This window comes from Sturnira hondurensis, unplaced genomic scaffold (assembly GCF_014824575.4).
Source record: "Sturnira hondurensis isolate 20B ecotype Veracruz unplaced genomic scaffold, ASM1482457v3 Scaffold0013190, whole genome shotgun sequence".
Lineage (NCBI taxonomy): Eukaryota > Metazoa > Chordata > Mammalia > Chiroptera > Phyllostomidae > Sturnira > Sturnira hondurensis.
Window position 1 is genome coordinate 138,917 of NW_028085821.1, and position 21,543 is coordinate 160,459.

The 21,543-nt window shown below is 35.5% G+C and overlaps 1 protein-coding gene across 4 annotated transcripts; it reads right to left on the reverse strand.

The window, feature by feature from the left end:
* Window positions 1-899: 899 nt before the first annotated feature.
* PUS7L (pseudouridine synthase 7 like) lies at window positions 900-21,519 on the reverse strand. 4 transcript variants are annotated; one of them, XM_037061068.1, is made up of 9 exons: window positions 21,238-21,517; window positions 19,274-20,199; window positions 15,561-15,720; window positions 13,460-13,652; window positions 9,427-9,525; window positions 8,465-8,546; window positions 6,365-6,645; window positions 2,466-2,519; window positions 900-1,544 (listed from the first exon to the last, which is right to left on the reverse strand). In XM_037061068.1, the coding sequence occupies exons 2-9, from the start codon at window positions 20,181-20,183 to the stop codon at window positions 1,218-1,220; spliced, it is 2,106 nt and encodes a 701-aa protein (XP_036916963.1). In that variant the 5' UTR covers window positions 20,184-20,199; window positions 21,238-21,517; the 3' UTR covers window positions 900-1,217. The 4 variants fall into 4 exon arrangements, with proteins under 4 accessions (XP_036916963.1, XP_036916962.1, XP_036916966.1 ...); XM_037061067.1 differs by having other exon boundaries at window positions 21,172-21,517; XM_037061070.1 differs by lacking the exon at window positions 900-1,544 and adding an exon at window positions 1,587-2,265 and having other exon boundaries at window positions 21,172-21,519.
* Between the last annotated feature and the right edge of the window lie 24 nt (window positions 21,520-21,543).

Below are 21,543 nucleotides of genomic sequence, written 5' to 3' on the forward strand. Positions count from 1 at the left end.
TATAAAATGCTGCAATAAGCAAATTTTGCATTGTATATGGCTCTTTTTCTTCTTTTGAATTTTATTTCCTTATGCTGATATTCTTGAAATGCTTTGATTTACTTAAAGTATATAAATGTGCCACGTTACTAATACATAATGTATACTGCTTTTAAAGTTTCATTATATGTTACCGGTAATAAAAGAATGCTCGATTCATCCCATTTCCCCTCAAATTTAAGTAATATAAAGTAGGGATGGGAGTAATAGACAGAAAACTGTACTTGAAAAATAATTAAATTAAAAAATTGAAAAAAAAAAGTAATATAAAGTAGTTAAGGATGATTTATGATGTGAAATACTTAAACCAACAAATATATGTATCTAAATTTCTAAATGGGCCAAATGTTTTCTTTCTCCAGCAACATAAAAAGAAGAGATAGTCCTATTATTTGTTGCTTACGAGATGGGTGATATGTTGGTTCTTTAAGTGAGCCTCACAAACAATCAGTAACACACCCAAAGTCATTACTAAATGTCAGACCTGAAGTCTGAGCCCAGATCTGCCTGACTCTGAAGTCTGTGTTTTAGATAATGGGGAATAGAAAAAAAGTTGAGGATCAAAGTATTATTACAAGATAGAAAAATTATACAAAAGTTTTTATTTCAATCTTCATCGAAGATTATTTGTCTCATAAAGGGGTAAACTACCCTGAGGTAGCTATCATAAATAGAGAGATTTCATTTTCCTAATATATTTTTCTTATCAATAATTTCAAAAATATTTAAGAACAATCATAATTAACAAAATGCTTCATCTATCTTTATCTCCAACTATATGCTTTCATTACAATCAGTTTCATTTATATTCTAAGCAAGGAGCTAAAGGATATAAACATTACTCCAAAAACTTTCTTCTTAAATGTTATCTTGCAGTATTATATACTCCTTATAGTCTAGAAAGAGTGTAACTTTTATAACACAGAATAAAGGTCACTGAAATGTTAGATAATAGAAAAAGAAAAAAAAACACAGGCTTTGGAGTCTTAAACTCAGACACTGTCACTTACTAGTTACATGTCTTACAGAATATTAGCAACAAATTCCTACTTCACCTGGACATCATGTAACTAAAGGAGATAATTATAAAGCTCCTAGTACATGGTGGATGTGCAAGAAATTTTAGCTCCCTTTCCTTTAAAGAGAAACATATAGATGTTATATCAAGGATAACGGTTTTAAACGTCATGCTTCATTATTTCCCTCAGGCAAATTGTAGCATAACACGAAGCGTCAAGATCAAAAGAAATCAGAAGAGATAAAGTTGCTTCATGGATATGGGAACCTTCTGCTTTGACATCAGTACCCTGTTCTTCTCTTAATTGGTATGAGATATTATGGGGTTGTTTCAAAATCTTCCTATAGCATCCTGGAACATTGAGTTTCAGAGTCGACACTCTAAACCTACATGTCTGCAGTCCATCTCTGCTAAGCACTTCCTGGTACCACAGGCCTACTTTGTTCGTTGGGTACTGAATATTGTGTCCAAGCACTGGAAGAATCACCTGTGTGTGGGAAGGGGAAAAAAAGATACATGACACAGCCTTCAGGAACAGCATATGACCATATTTTAAATTTACTTTTATGACAGGGACCTAGACCTACAAAACAGTCTCAGAATATAAACAGACAATCAGCCTACTAAAATTAAGACTCAATAACCAATGTAACCATCAAGTCAGGTATTATTAGACAAACTACTTCTAAGGTACAGGAACAGAAGGAGAAGTGAAGGTACATTTCATTAACCAACAAAGACTTAATCTCTATGCAATCATACAATCCTAAAAGCATATTCTTTCTGTAACCCAAAGAATAACCCTTACTGCTCAATCACATAACTGGTATTTTAGTGGACAATTTTACATTCTTCTTACTTATTTAAAAACTTGAAAGCAAACAAGAGAAAGTAAAAGTAATTTTGATTTTCTCAGTTGCTTATGAGTAAATACTGCATTTTATGTTTTCTTCCTTTGCTGATAACTTCCACACATTTTTCTTGAAGAGTACCAGAGGGAAGTTGAAAAAGTAACAAGGTACAAAACTGAAATCCACACAATATTAATGAGCTTCACATTCATTATGCTAATGGAAAGCTGGACACAAAAGACCATACACCATGTAATTCCACTTATACATTCTTTCAAAAGTAAAACCTTAGGGATGGAAAGCAGATGAGTTGTTGCTAGGGGTTGGGGGTTGACTACAAAGTGGCCTGAGGAAATTCTGAGGAGAAATGAAACTGTTCTTTATTTTGATTTTTGTGATACTCATATGACTGTACACATTTATGAAAACTCATATAACTGTAAACTAAGAAGAGCGGTAAAAAAAAGTGGGGGAGGGAGACTAGTCACATTTTGTCCCTTGGGGACACGTCTACATTTAGATCTAAGAGATACTAATAATCTTTAAGGCACATTTACCTGATGTATTGCATATGTATTAGCCGATTCCTCTTCTTCAGTTACTAGATGAACCTTTAAAAAAAAAAAAACATGATGTAAAACACAGATGATTCTCAAATGTTCCAAATTCCTTCAATTCCCCCTAATTTTGTTATGTATAATTTTTTTTAATATTTATTTATTTTTAGAGAGAGGGGACAGGAAGGAGAAAGAGAGGGAGAGAAACATCAATGTGTGGTTGCCTCTCCCGTGTCCCCCACTGGGGACCCGGCCCGCAACCCAGGCATGTGCCCCGACCAGGAACCGAACCGGCAACCCTCTGCTTCATAGGCCTGCGCTCAATCCACCGAGCTACACCAGCCAGGGCATGTTATGTATAATTTTGATTCCTTTGCTGAACGTATGTATACCCAACAAGATCACAATCTGTTTCTGGAAGAGCAAACTATATAAAAATTTAGACTTGAGTCTTCATGCTCTAACACCTGACAACTGAAGCTGGAACAGATGATGGTTCGCAGTTTAACACTTCAAGGTGACACTTTCACCTGGGTCACCAACAATGTTTTTCTAAGTTACATAGGCTGAATCAAAAATCTGCTTCTATGAAACCACCCCCCTCTCTGTCCCCAACGAATATCACACTCTATGGAAATGCTCCATGGGAAGTGCTGCTTCTCAAAATGTGCTTCACAGAATAGTTACAGGTATCACATGCAGGAGGCACGTGCCTGTACATGTTTGCTGTGCATACAGCGCACCCACGGTTTTGTGTGCATTACCCACAGGAATATTGTACCCATGATATGTAACCACTATACCCACGTACAATGTGTATCCTTATTTTCCCCTCAAAAACTTGGGCAACAAAGTGTGCACTGTACAAGACAAAACACAGTATTAAGTTTGAGCGATGTTGCTACGGGACACCACAGAACAATCCTGGTTGCTGTTGCACATGAGAGCTCAAGCCCAAAGGCAGCGCCACCGTTCCACAAGGCCTGACAGCATTCCCACCTTCCCGAAGCGTCTGTCATGTAATGCAGCGTCTAGATCTCTTCCAAATCTGCTTGCTTTCCCCTCTATTCTCTACTTTTATCAATAAAGTCTCTCCTTTTTTGTGAGTGTTTTTTACTCAAGTTTGCTTATTTATAGGTAAATAGCCTGTTTTTAACTGTTCCACTCAGAAATGGATATAAAACTCCAGGTGTGATCTGACTTAAAACACTCATATGTGGGACTATGATTTCCCTTCCATCACTTCCAGCTTTTTGTCTTTCCCAAATTCATAAGTGGACCTACCATACTGTAATTTAAGTCATTTATGAAAATACTGAACAAATAAGGTCAAGTACAAAAGACCATGTTTTGCTTTAAGAGAACTCTCTCCAGGTTAATATCAATTGACAAACACGCTTTTGCTGTATAGCTGCTCCTCAAATATGAATTCACCTAACTAATGTAATTGTCTAACTCACCTTTCTATGTCTTCCTCACAAAAAAATTATAAGAGAATCTACCAAATTTCCTGAAATAAAGATATACCTGTTAGCCTAGTAATCCTATCAAAATAAGGGAATCAGAGCCCTGGCTGGTGTAGCTCAGTGGATTGAGCGCAGACCTGCGAACCACATAATCGCGGTTCAATTCCCAGTCAGGGCACATGCCTGGGTTGCAGGCCAGTTCCCGGCAGGGGACTCACAAGAGGCAACCAAAATTGATATTTCTCTCCTTCTCCCTCTTTCCTTTCCCTTCTGAAGATAAATAAGGGAATCAGATTATATTCCTACCATTTTTTATTATAAATGTACATTACATGCCCTATATACCATTTATTAAAAATCTTATTCTACCTTTTCCCTTTTCATAATTTAAGTTGTGCCTCTAAGTCCTGACTATTCTTTTCTCATTGCTAATTAATAAAGCAAAAATGATTGGTCTTAAAGCATATAAAAACACTTTTTGCTGCTAATAAAAGGAAACTGCAAGATACAAAGGAGACAATGTTCTCTTTCCCATCCCAAAAGAAAAGCTGATGCAACTCTAATCACAAACCTCTTTGCAAATGTTATGCTGAATACAGACATTTATAAAATATATACATTCCAGAGATCATTGCTGTATCTTGGGAAAGTACCCTCTAACTTCTGCAAATCTGAATTATAAACGGCTAACTTACTAAATAATATATTGCTAAGGTAATATTTAAATGGACACGTTCTGGAAGATGTTAAAAAAGACTTAGAATTTTTTATCACTTCTCAAAAGAGGGCCACTGACATTGCTCTTCTTCCATTCACACGAGGTAAAATAAAACCTATGATGCTGCTAGATTTCTTTCTACACAGTTTCAGAGTGTGTGCCTCAGCTAAATAACCATTCTTAGTAATTTATATTCCTAATAATTACTTTCTTATCTAAATACTCAAAGGCCATCCATGTAATGGAACAGTAAAGCAGACCCCTGCTGTTCTGACTTCTCAGCCTTCGCTACCTCTCTTCTGATAGTGCATTTCCAGGGAGTCCCCCTCCCAGGTCTCAAATGCAGTTTGGGTGGGATGGTTCCAGGAAGAAGACCTTATGTATCATATATCCTTATGTATGTGTCTTATGTATCATGTACTCCAGTCCACAGTGATTGGTTTGGGGGCAGGTGACCCAAGCCAAGCCATTCCTAGCCACTGAGACTCAATTCCATGGCTTTTGAAAAATAAGCCTAGAATTGTTAATAACCATCTTGCTGCAAAAAAAAAATAAGCCAGACTGAGAATGGATCTAACACAGAAAAACAGAGCTGAAAGATGAAGAAAATGAGCAATAATGTAGGACACTGAGTAATACCCTGGGTATAGCTGGGCCTGAACCAATTACGGACTTTTGGTTATAAGGGCCAATAAACTCCAGTCTGCTATTTGCTCAGTTAATTTGAGATAGGATCCCATTACTTGGNATATTGCTAAGGTAATATTTAAATGGACACGTTCTGGAAAATGTTAAAAAAGACTTAGAATTTTTTATCACTTCTCAAAAGAGGGCCACTGACATTGCTCTTCTTCCATTCACACGAGGTAAAACAAAACCTATGATGCTGCTAGATTTCTAACACAGAAAAACAGAGCTGAAAGATGAAGAAAATGAGCAATAATGTAGGACACTGAGTAATACCCTGGGTATAGCTGGGCCTGAACCAATTACGGACTTTTGGTTATAAGGGCCAATAAACTCCAGTCTGCTTTTTGCTCAGTTAATTTGAGATAGGATCCCATTACTTGAAATGAACATAAATGTCTCCAAGATACTGTTAAGAAGGAAAAAGCAAGTTGTGAAACTGCGCTTATAAATAAAAGAAATAGACAACATTACATGCCCTATATACCTTACTCTATTTTTTTCATTTTTTAAGCTTTAAGCCTGTAAGCCATGTCTTTTCTTTTCTTGGTGTTAACTAATAGAAAAAAAACTCTCCTTTTCTGTGGATATTTATGTGAGAGCATAGAAAAAGATCTAGATGGCAACAGGCCAAAACACAGAGGCTGAGGTTCTGGAGGCCAGGGAAGGAACCCCAGCAGAGTGGTGGCAGGAATGGCAGCTTCGTCTGCAATGTTTCGGTTTTTATTTTTAAGGAAACTGTTGTGTGCATTACTTGTGTAATTTTTTAAAAGAATGTGTTCTTCAAAGGAAGGTTTACTATCTTTTTACCTTTCACCTCATACCACTGACTATTTTACTTTTCCATTTATCGACATGTATTAAACCTCATCTGACAGCACAGTGGAAGCAAGAGATGAGCAAATATAAGTTAAAAAGAAATAAAATCCATGTTTATTTTTAAATTATTTCTAGAATAAGGGCTTCTGAAAATGAGTGTTCCTGCTGTGGTAACTACTCTTGGGAGACACTGGTGACGTGATACTTACTTTACTATTTGGAAGATGCTCCTCATCACCATCTGCATCCAAACAGACCAAATCACCCTCCACCACTCTCGATCCATAGGTTGCAAGTCTGTAAGATGCTGCCTCATTCCAAACTTTGCTGCTATACGCATGGATGTAGAAAATGCGCAGAGAATGGGGAAAAGAGAACCACGCCTGTATACAACCCTCCTCGGTCATGCCAAAGCGATGCAATGACTCCAACAATGCTCTCTCTCGAACTTTAAATTCGGGCATCAATGAAAGCGTGCCTTTAGCATCCTCTGCAATAAAGAGAAAATCAGTTAGTCAACCAGTTTTATTTAAAGGTCAGTTATAAAAGACCTTTATTATGCTCTCTAAATGACAGTCAATGAACTGTGCTATCTTCTACACCTGAATACGAAGATATTCAGTGCCAACTGAAAACCTAGTTAAATTTGAATTTTTTTATTCTCAATCTAAGACTTTTTTTTTCTTTTTTTTTTTTAAGAAGGGAGAGAGGAGGGGAGAGAGAAATATCAATGGAAGAGAGCAGCATGGATTTGTTGCCTCCTGTACATGCCCAGACCAGGGATTGAACCTGTAACCTTTCAGTTACGGGACAACGTTCCAACCAATTGAGCCACACAAGCCAGGGAAAGGTTTTTTTGTTTTTGTTTTTAATAATCATTAATCATATGATCCATTCACTTGCCCTGCTTTAAAAACAAAATAACAAAAGTGTATTAGTAATTCCTGCTTCAGAATGAAGATAAACTAATTTACAGTTACTTAGAGAAGTTCAAAAAGGGCATTAAATAACCCTCTGAGTCTAGAGATTTTAAAAGAGCTATTAGGAACATTTACACAGAATTTTATGAATAAGAAAGGGTTGATATCTGGATCCCTCCAGTACACTATTGGGTCTTGCCGGTGGGATTCTTTTTAAAATTAGAGACTCTACTGTAAAGATGCTGATTCAGGTAGGGCCTTGGAATGGGCATTTTACTAACTGTATCAGGTTTCTTATAAACATTAAAGTTTAAAAATCATTGCCATAAGGAAATTATCTTCTTGGGACTCTGTAATAGAGACAAACAAATAAGTCACTTTGAATTTTCTTTAGAATTACTTAGATTACCTATAACAATTTGAAATGCTTGTACTATTTATAGATTGTTATGTGGCATAAAAATATTTCTCTCCTATAAATAATTACATATATATAATATGGACATAATTTAAAATAATGGATTTTTTTGAAAACTGATGTCTTTTTCAATGTAAGTGAATCAGTAAGCACATATACATAGACCACATATTTGAAAGAATCTAAAATACTATGGTTGCTGTTATTATTATTTAAATAATTTATATATTTATTTAAATATGTTATTATTAATTAGATAATTTAAATATTTATTCAGTATTTAGTATGTGCCAGGCACTATTTTAAGAGCATTACATCTGTTATCTCATTTAAATCTCTTAATGGTCTTTTAGGTGCCATTATTAGCTTCAATTTACAGATGAAGAAACTAAAACAATGAGTCTAAATCATTTGCACAAGCCCCTATAGTTGGGAAGTACTAAAGCTGAGAGTCACACCCACTCCTAACTAGTTTTCTTTAGTGTTTCTTATTAAACACGCTGCATATATTGTATCATATTGAGCTAGTTTTCAAAATCAGCAGTCAGGGTTGAATGGCAATGAACACAATGCACAAAGTACCAGATGTAACAAATGTTCTTTTATTTAGTTTTTTTTTTCCTCTACTCAAGTTGTAGTGAATTATACTTCCATCAGTACCACTTTAGAACTGGGAACTCCTACCTCCTCAGATTCAGACCAAGAAAAACTAAGATGCCATTTCTCCCCTCTACCCTCCCCTCAAGCAAGATTTAGAACAGACAAAAGTCCTTAAGATCGAGCCAAAAATGGAGTACCTAGGACATACTCCATTGCATGCTCCAAGGGCATGTAATAGAGTTATTAAACATACAATATATTACAATCCATTACAATCTATTTCTTATCTACATTTATGTTGTAATGAACACCCTTCTGCTGATATTATGTACCTTCATAGCTATGTATGGAGTAAAGAAACTTTTAAATACCAGTTTGAAGAAAATATTTCTTTGCTCTATTCACAGGATCATCCAGATCTTCTGGTGTAAGAAATAATTTTACAGCCTTCACCTTTAAAAATCAAGCGAGCAAACATACGGTAAATAAAAATTACAAATGACTTCCTTTTTCAAAATGCATCTTAAAGAAACAGACATTTAACAAATGATATTTGATACTGCAATGTTATTTTTAAGCTTCCAAAAATTAAACAATCAATGTTAAATTTAGAAGTAAACTTCTGTACAGAGCAATCTTATATACAAGTTTAAAATATTACGGACAAGAAAAAGTGCTCTCCCTCCCACACATGCCATAGTTCTTCTTCAGTCATTCTGTACCTCTGTTACAGAGGTATTATTACAAGGGTGAAGTGATGACATAAAACTCAGACTTGACCAACATACACAACAAAAACAGGGAAGAAAACAAGGGTAAGGGGCTGGCAAGCCACCGATTTCATTCATGTTCTCAAGAATTCTTTGGTCTTAAAAATCATTGCCAATACCTTTTTTAAAATTGTCAACTTTTTATGGATATATTTTAAGATTTCATTTATTTATTTTTAGGTCGAAGGGAAGGGAGGGAGAAGGAGAGGGAGGGAAACCCCGATGTGTGAGAGAAACATCAATCGGTTGCCTCTCCCACACAACTGATTTGTAAGGTATGAGATTCCTCTAAATCCTCTATTCAGTTCACTAAGAATTTAGTGAGTGTTGGTCAATTCTCCGTTAAGTCTCCACAGTACTGGACATTGCATACAGCATGCTTTCTTATAATGTGATACCAAAAATATAGTAGCTGTTCAATATGTGTTCAATGATGCAGTACACAGTGTCCGTATGTGTGGTATACATGTGTATATATGCTGGGTTAAGAAAGCAAGGAGTTGGCTTATATGTAAGTACGACTGAGAAAACAGGAAAGATCATATTTTTTAAAAAATACATACCACTTCATTCTTCAGCAAAGCCAATCCAATTTGATCTGTATGAACTTTCTTTCCCATCCCAAATCTCTGCGGCCCATAGTAATTCACAAACCCTTTATTCTATGAATAGCAAAAAAAAAAATAATTAAAGGTATATTGTTATGGATTATATGCCTATGTCCCTTCAAAGTTCCTATGTTGAAATCCTACCCCCCAGTGTGACGGTGAGTAAAAGTGAGGATTTGGGGAGATAGGGCATGAGCACAGAGCCCTCATGAGTAGGATTATGTCATTATAAGAAAAGACCATGGAGCTAGGTTACTCTCCTTTCTGCCACGTGATAATACCATGAAAAAAAACCATGTTGGCAGCCTAATATCAGGTCCCTGGCCTCCAGAACTATGAGAAATAATTTTCTGTTGTTTAAAAGTCACTCAGTCCATGGTTCTTTGTCACTACCCTGATCTCAGGGTAGTGACAAATAAATACAGTTACTACCTCAGAATATGTAATCTAGGAGATCTAAGAAGAAGAGTCTTCCTCTTCATATGTATTTTAATAAAAGAACCCTATAATCAACACTATAAATGTGGTAACCAAATGGTTTGAGAAATGCTGTACAGTTAAAGAATAGAAAGGAGAAGAATGATTGATTAAAAGTAAGAAAATAAGATGAGCGAAAAAAGCTTTAAAAATGTCAGCTTTCATTCACATTATTCGGGGGTCTTCTGGGATGTGGAACTTTTGGTGGTAAAATGGGGAAAGTCTGGGACAACTGGAGTGAATTGACTACCTAGTATTGGATCTGATCTTTGCCCTGAAGCTCTTTCTGGTTTTGAGACCCCTCTGCTGCCTGACATGCTTGGAATTTATTTTCAAACCCAGCAAGTCCTCGTTTCTTTATACATCGAGTTCATTACTCAGTAATTTCAGTTTCTGAAAGCCTGGGCCAAGATAAGGGCATGGCATCACTTTACCAAGACCAGAAAATTGTAGTTCACTACTGTGTCCACTTAAAAACACTGAGCAGTAGTTAAATACCTTCTCACAAAGAAAACAATGAGACCAGATGGTTTCTTGAAAGATAGGAATCTTCCACACTCACTTTATTTATTCATTCAACAATTAGTATTGAGCACCAACTCCAGGACTGTTTAATAAAAGATGCTCAGCTAATTTGTTATCAGCATGGTACAAAGGCACCCTTACCTTACGCCATTCACAAAAAACAAGTGCAGATAAAGGAAGTACTCCCTGCATTAAATCTCATAGTTAGTATTTTAATTTTTCAAATTTGAAAAAGATAACACCAAATAATATACTAGAACAGCCAAAAGAATCTTAATTACCCCTTCTAATTACTTAGGGTTGCAATAACAAGGTTTATAGCCATCAGCAATATAACCTTCTAAAACAAAACCTCAAAGACTTCAGGGTTTCTTAAATCCCTCCCCTTATCAGGAGAACTGAAGGAAAGTTAGCTAACCCCAAGATTATTCCAAATGGGGATTTTAGAATGAGCAGTTGTATATCCATAACTACCAAATGAAAGACAGGCAATAAACACTATCAGAGTTCAGAGAAACCCCCTCTTTTGGTGTTCCGAGCACCCAATTTCAGTGTGGAGAGGGGGTTTCCACAACGACAGGCAGCTCTCTGACGTTAGAGGAGCATCCTACAATTCAACTCCATTCTGACCCTCCTACCCAGAGATAGCATCAGATTCTACGGATTAAGCGTTGCCTCACCCCCACCACCTTCAGACACCAGGTCAGTCACAGCCCCAGGCTGCACATGTGCTTCTGACGACCTGCTCTAGACTGGTGGTTACAATGAACACTCTTGGACTTCAGACACAGGCCGAAGGTCCAGGTTGTTACCTGTATTTCTGACCAAATTGCTTTAAATTAGAGGATCCCCAGACCTCTTCCTTGGGTTCGATTAATTTGCTAGAGAGGCTTGAAGACCTCAGAGAAACATTTTACTTACCACATCACCAATTTATTGTAAACTCAGAGTTATGTAACTCAGGAACAGTCAGATGAAGACATGCATAGAAAAAAGTATGGGGGGAGGGATGCAGGGTTACTATGCCCTCTCCAGGTACACAGATCTCCCTGCATCTCCAACTTGGAGTTCACCAGCCCATAAACTCTCCAAACAAACCTTGTCCTTTTGGGGTTTTATGGAGGTTTGGTAACAGGGCATAATCGATTAAATCATTGGCCACTGGCAATTGATTTCAACCTTCAGCCCCTCATCCCTCAACCCTCCTCACTCCTAGTTCAGTGAGTGGTACTAAAAGTTACAACCCTGTGATCAAAAGGTTGGCCCCACTGGCAACCAGTCCCTATCCTTAGGGGCTTCCCCAAAGTCTCCTAATTATAGCAACAGGCAAGTCCTATCACTCTCAACACGTAGGAAGTTCCCAGCATTTGAGGAGCTGTGATCCAGGAACTGTAGATGAAGACCAAACATATGGAAAATATACTTTGGACATATGAATGACCAAGTATATATTTCTTATAAATCATAATATTGCATCCCCTCTTTTTTATAAGAAATATTTTAATAACCGTTTTCAGGGAGAAATAAAGAATTTTAAATTGATCTAGAAAAAAACCTTACATAGAGTGTACAATCAGAGAACTCCTATATATATGTGAAAGCGCTGGATTTAAAATCTTTAATTGGAAGATATTTTCCTGACTATATGGCAAAATATTAGTTTAAAAAGTTTTTATTTGCTTTCCTGGAAGGGAGGCACAAAATTATATAACAAGTCTTTGTGGTCAGAAACTTAGATCAGTGTTTCTCAATGTTGGCTATAGAGCAGAATCACTGAGGGAGCTTTTAAACATATTCATGCCTCAGTGCACACCCCCCCGCCCCCCAGTGCTCTTCTTTAATTGGTTTGGGAGTAGAGATTGACTGCTGAGAAATTTCAAAGCCCCACAGGTTCAGAATTACTGGTCTAACCCGGGAGTTGGCAAACTACTAACAAGTCAAATCTGGTCTAACACCCGTATTTGTAAATAGAGTTTTATTGGAACATGACCACGCTCATTCATTTATGTACTGTCTGTGGCTTCATCTGCACAATAGCAATACAGTATTTGCAACAGAGACCATATGCCTACAAAGCCAAAAATATTTGTTATCTGGCTTTGTATAGAAAAAAAAATGTGCTGATCCATAGTCTAGCTGATTGGACTGAAAGTTATGGTTGTATGTGTACATTTAAATGCCTAGCAAATGTCATTTAAATATGTGTTAAGTAATTTTTAATGTAAAACATAATACAATGCCTACAATTTTTCATTTGCATATATTAAAACAGAATTCAAAATTAGATTAAAAAGAAAAAATATTATGTATAATTCTACAAAGTAATATACTAAATTACCAACAATTTCTGTAAAGAATTACTCAACAAAGTTTTAAAAAAATCAATGCATTTCTCTAAAATATCACTCTATACGCAGACAGTAAACAACATTCTTCTTACACAGATTATTTTACCCCCATCTCTGGAAAACTCTATACACTTCATTTTTTTAATTATATTTAAGTTGTAGAGATTGTTTCAATAAAAAATGTACTAAAAATTTTTTTAAATAAGCAAAATGGCCCAATTTATCATTTTAAAAAATAATTATACATGTAAATAAAAAGTTTCCCTTCTTGCCTCAACATACTGTATTCTGCCATGTATAATGCGCACCCACATTGTGGGCCCAAACTTCCAATAAAAAGTCTTTCATTTTAATTTTCTAAATTCAATTATTTATTTATTTATTTATTTATATTTTGATATGTGTTTTTTGTATTATAAAGGAATTTTAGCATTTATTTTTGAACATATTATGTTACAAGAAATTTTATGTAACAAATAATTACAAAATACAAGGTATTTTAGGTACTACCCATGCATAATGCACATCCCTCAAAATTTTGGGCAAAAAGTGTGCCTTACACACAGCAAAATATGAAATAGAGACTACATCTTGTACCGATTTTCCTGTAATACTCTCTTAAAATTGAGTTTTCTTACCTTAACATTTTCTATTGCTTCCAAAATCCTCTCTCTCAGGTTTACAGAATCATTTATTTGGTTTTTCAAATTTCTGATGACAATATCAAAGTGATTTCCTTTGAGCTGACCGAGTCTAAGGGAATCATCTACAGACCGAATATTAAACACACTCATTCTTTTCTTTTCAATTTCTTTTTCTATATTTTTCAACCTGTAAATGATAAATGATATAGAATCAGTTAAATCTTGTATTTCAAAAATTATGGGGTTTTTGTATAAAGTTTTGAAGTATTTTGTTTATTTATTTTTATTTTTAATATACTTTACTGATTATGCTATTACAGTTGTCTTATTTTTATGTTTTAAATGACAGTTGCCAGGTAATCATATACCACAACACTAAAACAAAAATTTGTTTTGAATCTTCCAAAGTTAATGTTATTTCAACAAATGTGCACAGAACCCATTATTATAAGATTATATGAACCGGTTACTTTAAGAACTGGAACATAGATTCCTAATGTCATTCCTCAGTCTTTGTAGGCCTTTTGACTTCATAGTTTAAGTGATACAATTTCTTAAATGTTCCTTAGTTCTTCCTGTCCTTAAATTTTGTTCCTTTTTTCCTCAGTCTCTCTTTCTGACCATTTGGCTTACTGCCCCTCCAAATATATCTTCAGATTTTCAGCATAGGCTAAAATATTACTATTACTTGATGGGTAATTAAAATCTCATACCTACAAGCCAAAGTAAAAACCTCCCTTCCAGGAACCAATAAAATTTGTCTTTCATAGTTAAAAACTAGCTTTTAACATTTAAATACCTTTTAACACCTAAAGTCTTTCTCTCTCTTACCTATACTGTACTTTTGACGACAAAGACAAAAATCATACACTTCTTTTTGGTCCCACATACTAGAGCTTAGAAGCTTTTACCTGCAAATAGTGGATAGTTAACACCTTATGACTAAGTGATAAATGTCAATATTACATCAAATTATCCCTGGCTGGTGTGGCTCAGTAGATTGAGTGCTGGCCTGTGAACCAAAGGGTCACCTATTCGATTCCTAGTCAGGGCACATGCCTGGGTTGCAGGTGAGGTCCCCAGTGGGAAGCGTGTGAGAGGCAACCACATGTTGATGTTTCTCTCCCACTCCTTCTCCTTCCCTTTCCCAATCTCTAAAAAAAAATAAATAAATAATGTCTTTAATAAGACATTACATCAAATTAGGCTCAATTTTGACCCAATGGTTCAAGTTTCTGAAAAGTATCTATAAGGCACAGGTTTCGGTACAATAATATTAATCACAATATTATTTACAGTGAAATAGTGAAACAAATTTCTATATCCAGAAGTAGAGGGGATGTTAAACAAATTAGCCTAAGTAATGGAAATAATTTGAAAATATTTCATGACATAAACTTTCTTAAAATTATCTTATTTTTATAAGTAAAATATAAGGAGCATATACAATATGATTTTCATATATATAAAGTCTTTGTACAATGTACATTTGCAGTACAGTTTCTGAAAAAATTATAGAAGGAAGTACATCAAAATATTATTGTGGATCTTTCTGAGTAGTGGAATTATTAGTGACTTTTAATTTCTTTTTTACACAACATTTTTTTTATTTTCTAAATCTCCAGTGAATATGTATTTCTTTTATAATTACAAAAAGTACTTTTGAAAACTGATTAAGCTGAAGGGAGGCTAAAGTTGACTACTTTACTTTCTATTTAACAAATATTTATTTTAAATACAAGGAAGCATAAAAATAAAAGTATAAAAGCATTATAGTAACTAGAAAAAAATTTGTAACACACTGTCCTGAATATAAATGCACATCTGAATATAAAATAGGATGTTTAGAGACAATTTTGATCATTTAAAATCATCCACTTCTCAGAGTTTCTATGCTAAACCCACCTATATTTGCAATGTAAATTTAAGACATAAATGCATAGAAGATAATTATATTATCAATACAGAATGTGCTGGTCAGTAAGCCTGTACTCAACAAATTAACACTAGTGAGGTTAACATGCTTTTAGTATTATTCTGAGCTTAATCTTATATTTACTTATAAGTTGCCTCTTATCAAGTAATGTCTTATTACCTCTCTGGAGTCACTTTTCTAACGACCATTGCTTGATAGGTGATGGCTTTCTTGTCTTTAAGGCCTGCGTAACTAAAATCCGAAGGTATCACACCAAGTTTGACAGCTAAAAAACCGACTGCTTCGAACATTTCTACATTTTCTTTTCGCAGGGTGAAGGCTGAAACAAAAATTATCCCTAGTTACAAAAAAAGCAGCTATCATACATCAAGTACATTCTTAGCAGACTAACAGATTAATATAATGAATCAAACCATTATTTTAAATAAGGAGTATTTTTTAATCAAAATACAAAATCATAGATTTCAGCAGTCATTTTCAAATTATTAATTGGCTCATTAAAAGCCAATTAACATTGGGTTTTAAAGGGAAAAAACTCAAATTCCTTAATTTGGCATTCATATCAGGCCCCATCTCCCTTTTCAGTCCCACATATGCCATTTCAGTCACATATCCTGTGATCTTGACACAGGGAATTTCTTATAATCTTTGGATGGACTAGAGAGTTCCACAGTTTTGCACTTTTGCACATTTGAGTCTCCATCTAAAATACCTGTTCCTTCCATTTCATTTGCCATACATCTATTAGTTCTTCACAATCCAACACCACCAGCAGCCCTTCCTCAAATTCTTTCCAGGTTCCCAAGGCTGAATGCTCTCAAGCAGGGATTGTGTTTGTTTTATTGACTACTATATCCTCAGTCTAACACACAGTAAGTATTCAAATATTTGTTAAATCAATGAGTAAATGAACCTCACGAGGAACTGATTCCTTTATCTTGCATGTCTCCACGTATTACACTTAACGCCATGTATTACAATTTATCTCTTTGCTGTGTGTCCATCCCACAGACTGGGAGTTCCAGGCCAGCAAGCCAGTGATTAAAACATTGTTTGCTTCATGGTAGACATTTAAAACATCTGTTGGATGAGAGAGAGGGTGGGAGGGAGATTGTGGAGGTGGGGAGGAGGACCAAGCCCACAAAAACAAAAAAGAAAAAAAACAATGCATTGACTTATATAACTTTCCAGAGACTGACAAAATGCTGCAATCCTCAGATCACCATATTTACATATAAGATACTTCAAGTACTGCTCTCTCCACCCAAATCATAAACTTGAAATTCAAATTTTCTTGCAGAATAATTTATATTTTGTTTAATTGTTGTATCTGTCATCAGCAAGATACAAGGGCTTCTCTCTGAGTGCTCTAAGAAAAATGAACATTAAATATAAACATGACTCAGAAAGTAGAAGATGTAAAATGTATGTATATATGCACCTATCCTTGAATACAGGGTGTGGCAAAAATCAAGGGCATTCAGTACAAACCACAGAAAGATCAAGATATAATAGTAGAACATATGACAGGCTTGGTGTAGAGTTTATTCTATACCTTCTGTACTAAAACTAAAATCCTCAAATGTAGCTGCAAATCACTTCATACCTGCTAAAGCAAAGTTCAATACTCTTTAAAAGAAGACAACAAAATCCAGACACTCAATAAGGAACTCCCAATGATTCACCTCAAAAAATATTAACAGACATTCAAAGTAGCACACAAATATGACCCATACCCGAATAAAAGACAGTCAATAAAAATATACCCAGAATTGATAGAGATGGAATTAGTAGACAAATGTTTTTAAAGACCTATTAGAAATAGGCCCAAAGATTATAAGAAAACAAGAACATATAAGAAATTGAATACCTAAGGAAAAAAAAAAAACTTACAGAGCTGAGAAATACAATATCTAAAATCAAAACTGCATTTGATGCTTAAATCTTTCATAAAACTTCTTCAAAACTGTGTTTTAGGAAGATAGTATGGCATTGGCTCAATTAAACATAGAACTGCCATTTGGTTCAGCAATTCAACTTCTAGGTATACACCAAAACACAACAAAACAAACAAAACTGAAAATATGGACTTGAACATCTATTTTTATGACCAGGTTCATAGCATCTAAAAGATAGGAGCAACCCATGTCCATTGGCAGATGAATGGATAAACTAAATGGGGCATATAAATGCAATGGAAGATTACTCAACCTTAAAAAGAAAAAAATATTTAACACAGATGAACCCTGAAGACTGTAAGTGAAATAAACCAATCATAATAGGGCAAATATTATACGATTCCCCTCACAGGAGATACCTGAAGTATTCAAATGCATACAGACAGAAGCAGAATGGCGGTTGCCAGTGGCTGGGTTAGAGGACAATGGAGAGTTATTGTATAATGAGAACAAAGTGCCGATTAGAAAAGATGAAAAAGTTCTGAAGGTATATGGTGGTGATGGTTGTACAATGTAAAAGTACTTAATGCCACTGAAGGCACACTTAAAAGTGGTTAAAACGGTAAATTTTATGTTCTATATATATTACAATAGTTTTAAAAAAGTGTTCTGGTTTTTTTTTTTTTTTGATGGGTCTACTTCTTAAGGAAATTTTTTTTTATTATGTGAGCTACTTTTGTTGTTACAAAAGGTTGGTCCAAGCAAAATTTGGGCTAGGCCAAGCTGACATCTTTTTCTTTGTTCTTAGACTTAGGTATACTGGTATCTTTGTAGTATCCTCTGGTGAACCATCAACTCCTCCCTCTAACATATCCCCCCCCAGTTATTCATAGTTTTAATAAAACCTAATATAAACAAACAATAAAATTTTTCCACAATTTTTTAGTTACTCAAATTGATGCTTTTAGAATATTAAGTAGTATAAAATCTAGATATAGATGCTTAAATCACTATAAGCAATTCTTTCCTCTACATGTAAAGCTAGTTTTGTTTTTCCTTCTAGATGGATTTATCTGTTAACTTTTATTGCATGTGTCAGGTGTCAAGTCCTATACTAGCAGTTTTCATGGAAAAGACAAGCCACACAACCAGACAGAAAGATGTCAACATTTGAGTAACTATCATGTATCAAACATTTTCATTCATTATGTCCTCTAAGCCGTAGAATATCATTGTGAATTACACTTTACTATTACCTCATTTTTAGAGTACAACCAAAAGTTATGAATTGTTAAGTAACTTGCCCGTGGTATTATTCTCTCCATTTTTTTTACATTTATAGAAACTAAGTTTTAAAGATATCAACAAGTTCATAAATCTTTCTATGAACTAAAGTCATAATGTAAAGCAAAACCCACACAGCTCCACGGTCCAAACTCTGAGAACAGGTCTCTGAAATCTGTTTTAAGAAGTTTTGGTAATTTTATCGCATGCTAACACTTGAGAACCTCTTCTCTAAAAGACTGACAGAGCCAAAGGAAGGAGTTCCCTGTAAGTTTTCAGGATAGTGAGTTTCAACTGTTTCAGAATACAAGGTATTCTCTTCACTTTCCCAAGCATGGCAAACATATTCTGCTTATTTCCAAATAGTTAATTTTAATTAACTTTCAAAATATGATATCAAGATTTACCTCCAAAAAATATAAACACAAAATAACTGCTTCAACCTTACATATTTGTAACTGTTAACTATAAACGTCTGTGTTAACCACACTATCCCCAATAAGGTTAATTTTTACAATCAGTGTAATTTGAAAGTCTTGATTGTCCATTAAAGAAGACCCATATGATTTATTCCAATATCCCTCTGGACAAGTCTGTTCATTTGAATTATTCAGCCTTCACTGATTTTTCACTGGGTCACAATTTTAACTAAGTTTATCAAAGAAAATCATTAATGATTTATTTAATTACCTGTATATATGACTTTTCTTTCCTGGCATTCAACAGATCTCTTCCTGTGCTTGTGTGCTTTTTCACGAAATCTTACTGTTATCACTGTATTTGGACTACCAGCATTGCAATTAGCTTCAGAAAAAGATTTGGTTTCCACAAGATTGCCAAACTTTTTGTTCACAAAATGGTGTACAGCTTTCCTGTGATCTTTGCTTGCATCAGGTTTAAAGGTAAATTTGGAATTTTCCTTTTTTGCATCCAAGTATTTAAAAAAGTCAAATGCTTCTTCTTCAGACACCAAGTGACAGAGTTCTTTATACTCAAGATTTGGTTTTACAACAATTTCAGTGTTTTTTCCTATAGTTATTAAAAAAGGAAATTTCTGCCTAATAGCACTATGCAAAATAGCCCTCTGTTTCTTGTCAAGGAATCTGCCTACAGAGAATTCAGGAGATGGTCCACTTAGCTCACTTTTAGAATTCCATTTCTCTTTTATATCACAGGCAAACTGATTCAGTAATTCATTAGTATTTTCATTTAACAAAGAGCCTAATGCATAAACTTTTTCTTCTTCATCTTTGGAAATTCCATCACTGATAGTATCTTCCTTTTCTGAACCAGACTGACGATTTTGGTCATCACCAGAGTACCACACCAAAGTACTGCCTTTCTCCTTGCTTCCCTCTTCAAAGGATAAATTTTGAAAACCTATTTTTGTTTTCTTGGCAAAATTATTTGGCTCAGGGAGTACTTTACTACTTTTGTAAATAGGTTCATCAATGACTTTATTAACTAACTGTCCCTGTTCATCAATCTCAGTAACAACAAAGTCATTTGGTGAACTTTTTATAGTGCCATGAAATCCAACATGATCAGTAATGAAACACAAAGAACTAAACCTTATTTGAAAATCTGGATCCTCTTCCATTCTTAAATAGCAATGTCTACAAAAGAAACAAAAAGGCACTCAGTCAGTTAGTTACCAGAAAGAGAAGTTGTGGTTAACCCCTTCCCGTGAAAAAGTTTGCAGAATTTATTTCTCTTCCTCACTTTCATCCATGACAGCAAGAAACTTATCAGCTTTATTCACTGACTAGTTCATATCTAGAACACTGTCAAGCACTTTGTAGGCAAGCAATCAACAGTGATTGTTGAATAAATGAAACAACTAGTACAAAATAAGAGCTGTAAGAGTGAGAAGGAAGAAAGATCGCTTCTGCCTATGATGAATCAGTAAAAGCGTAATGCAAGTGGCCTTCTAAGTCCTCAAAATTGTTCAGCAGTAGAAACGAGGCCAAGTCGTACCATAAGTAATGTACAAACAAAATATGCAATGTGTTAGAGAAAACTGAACAGCCCGGAGACTCAGCAGTAGGAGAAAACGTTTTCTAGTACAGCTCTGGAAAATAGAGCTGGATTAGTAACAAACTATGTAAGACACTTAGTGCCCTGTCAAGGACTTAGAATCCATCGACTGGTCAGTGGATGGCCACTGATGGAAAATGGCGCAGTCCAAAAAGATGTTTTAGTAAGATGACTGATGGCACTGGGCAAGATAAATGATGAAGAGTCACAGAAGTTGAAAAACAACGTAATCAAGAGCATAGTTGTAGAACTGGCCTTAAAAAGAATATTATATTTTGCCCAGTAAAAGGGAAAAAGATAAGCTAGCAGAACTGGGGGAGAATTTCCAAGAGAACTACAACAAAGCATCTTAGTAAAGTAGTGGATCTAAGCTGGAGGAGAGCCGAGGAGCCCACGTGCAGTGTTCCCTAGCAACAGTTATGCCGAAGAGGGTGCAGGGTGGACGGAGGGAGGGTAGTTTGACACAAGGTAAGGGAATTGCTGGTAGAGGGCAGATTCTGGCCAGATGTTAAAAATGCAAGAAGGTAGCGCCTTTTCCCTCATGCTCTTACTTCACTAATCATCAAAGGTCCGCGGAGCTCACTCCTACTTTCTGCTTATTTCACCAGGCCACAGACCTAAAGCCTGCGGCTGCACGGCCTTCAGGCGTCCAAGAGTACCCCCGGACACCGCCAGCATCTCCACTTTCTTCTCCCCCCACCCCCCCACAGCCGCCTGTCCTAAAGCGCGATATTAGCCCGCGTCGTCTCCCCTTTCGAGTAAAACGTTGGGGCTCCAATGCCAATCACTGCACCGCCCCACACACAAGCCCGGGATCGCGCCAGAAGCCCGACCAGGTCCACCACGCGCTCAGGGGAAGGCGCTCCCCTGCACAACGCTCTGCGCATGCCGGAAGACCAAATATTTAGCCGCCGACAGAAGGG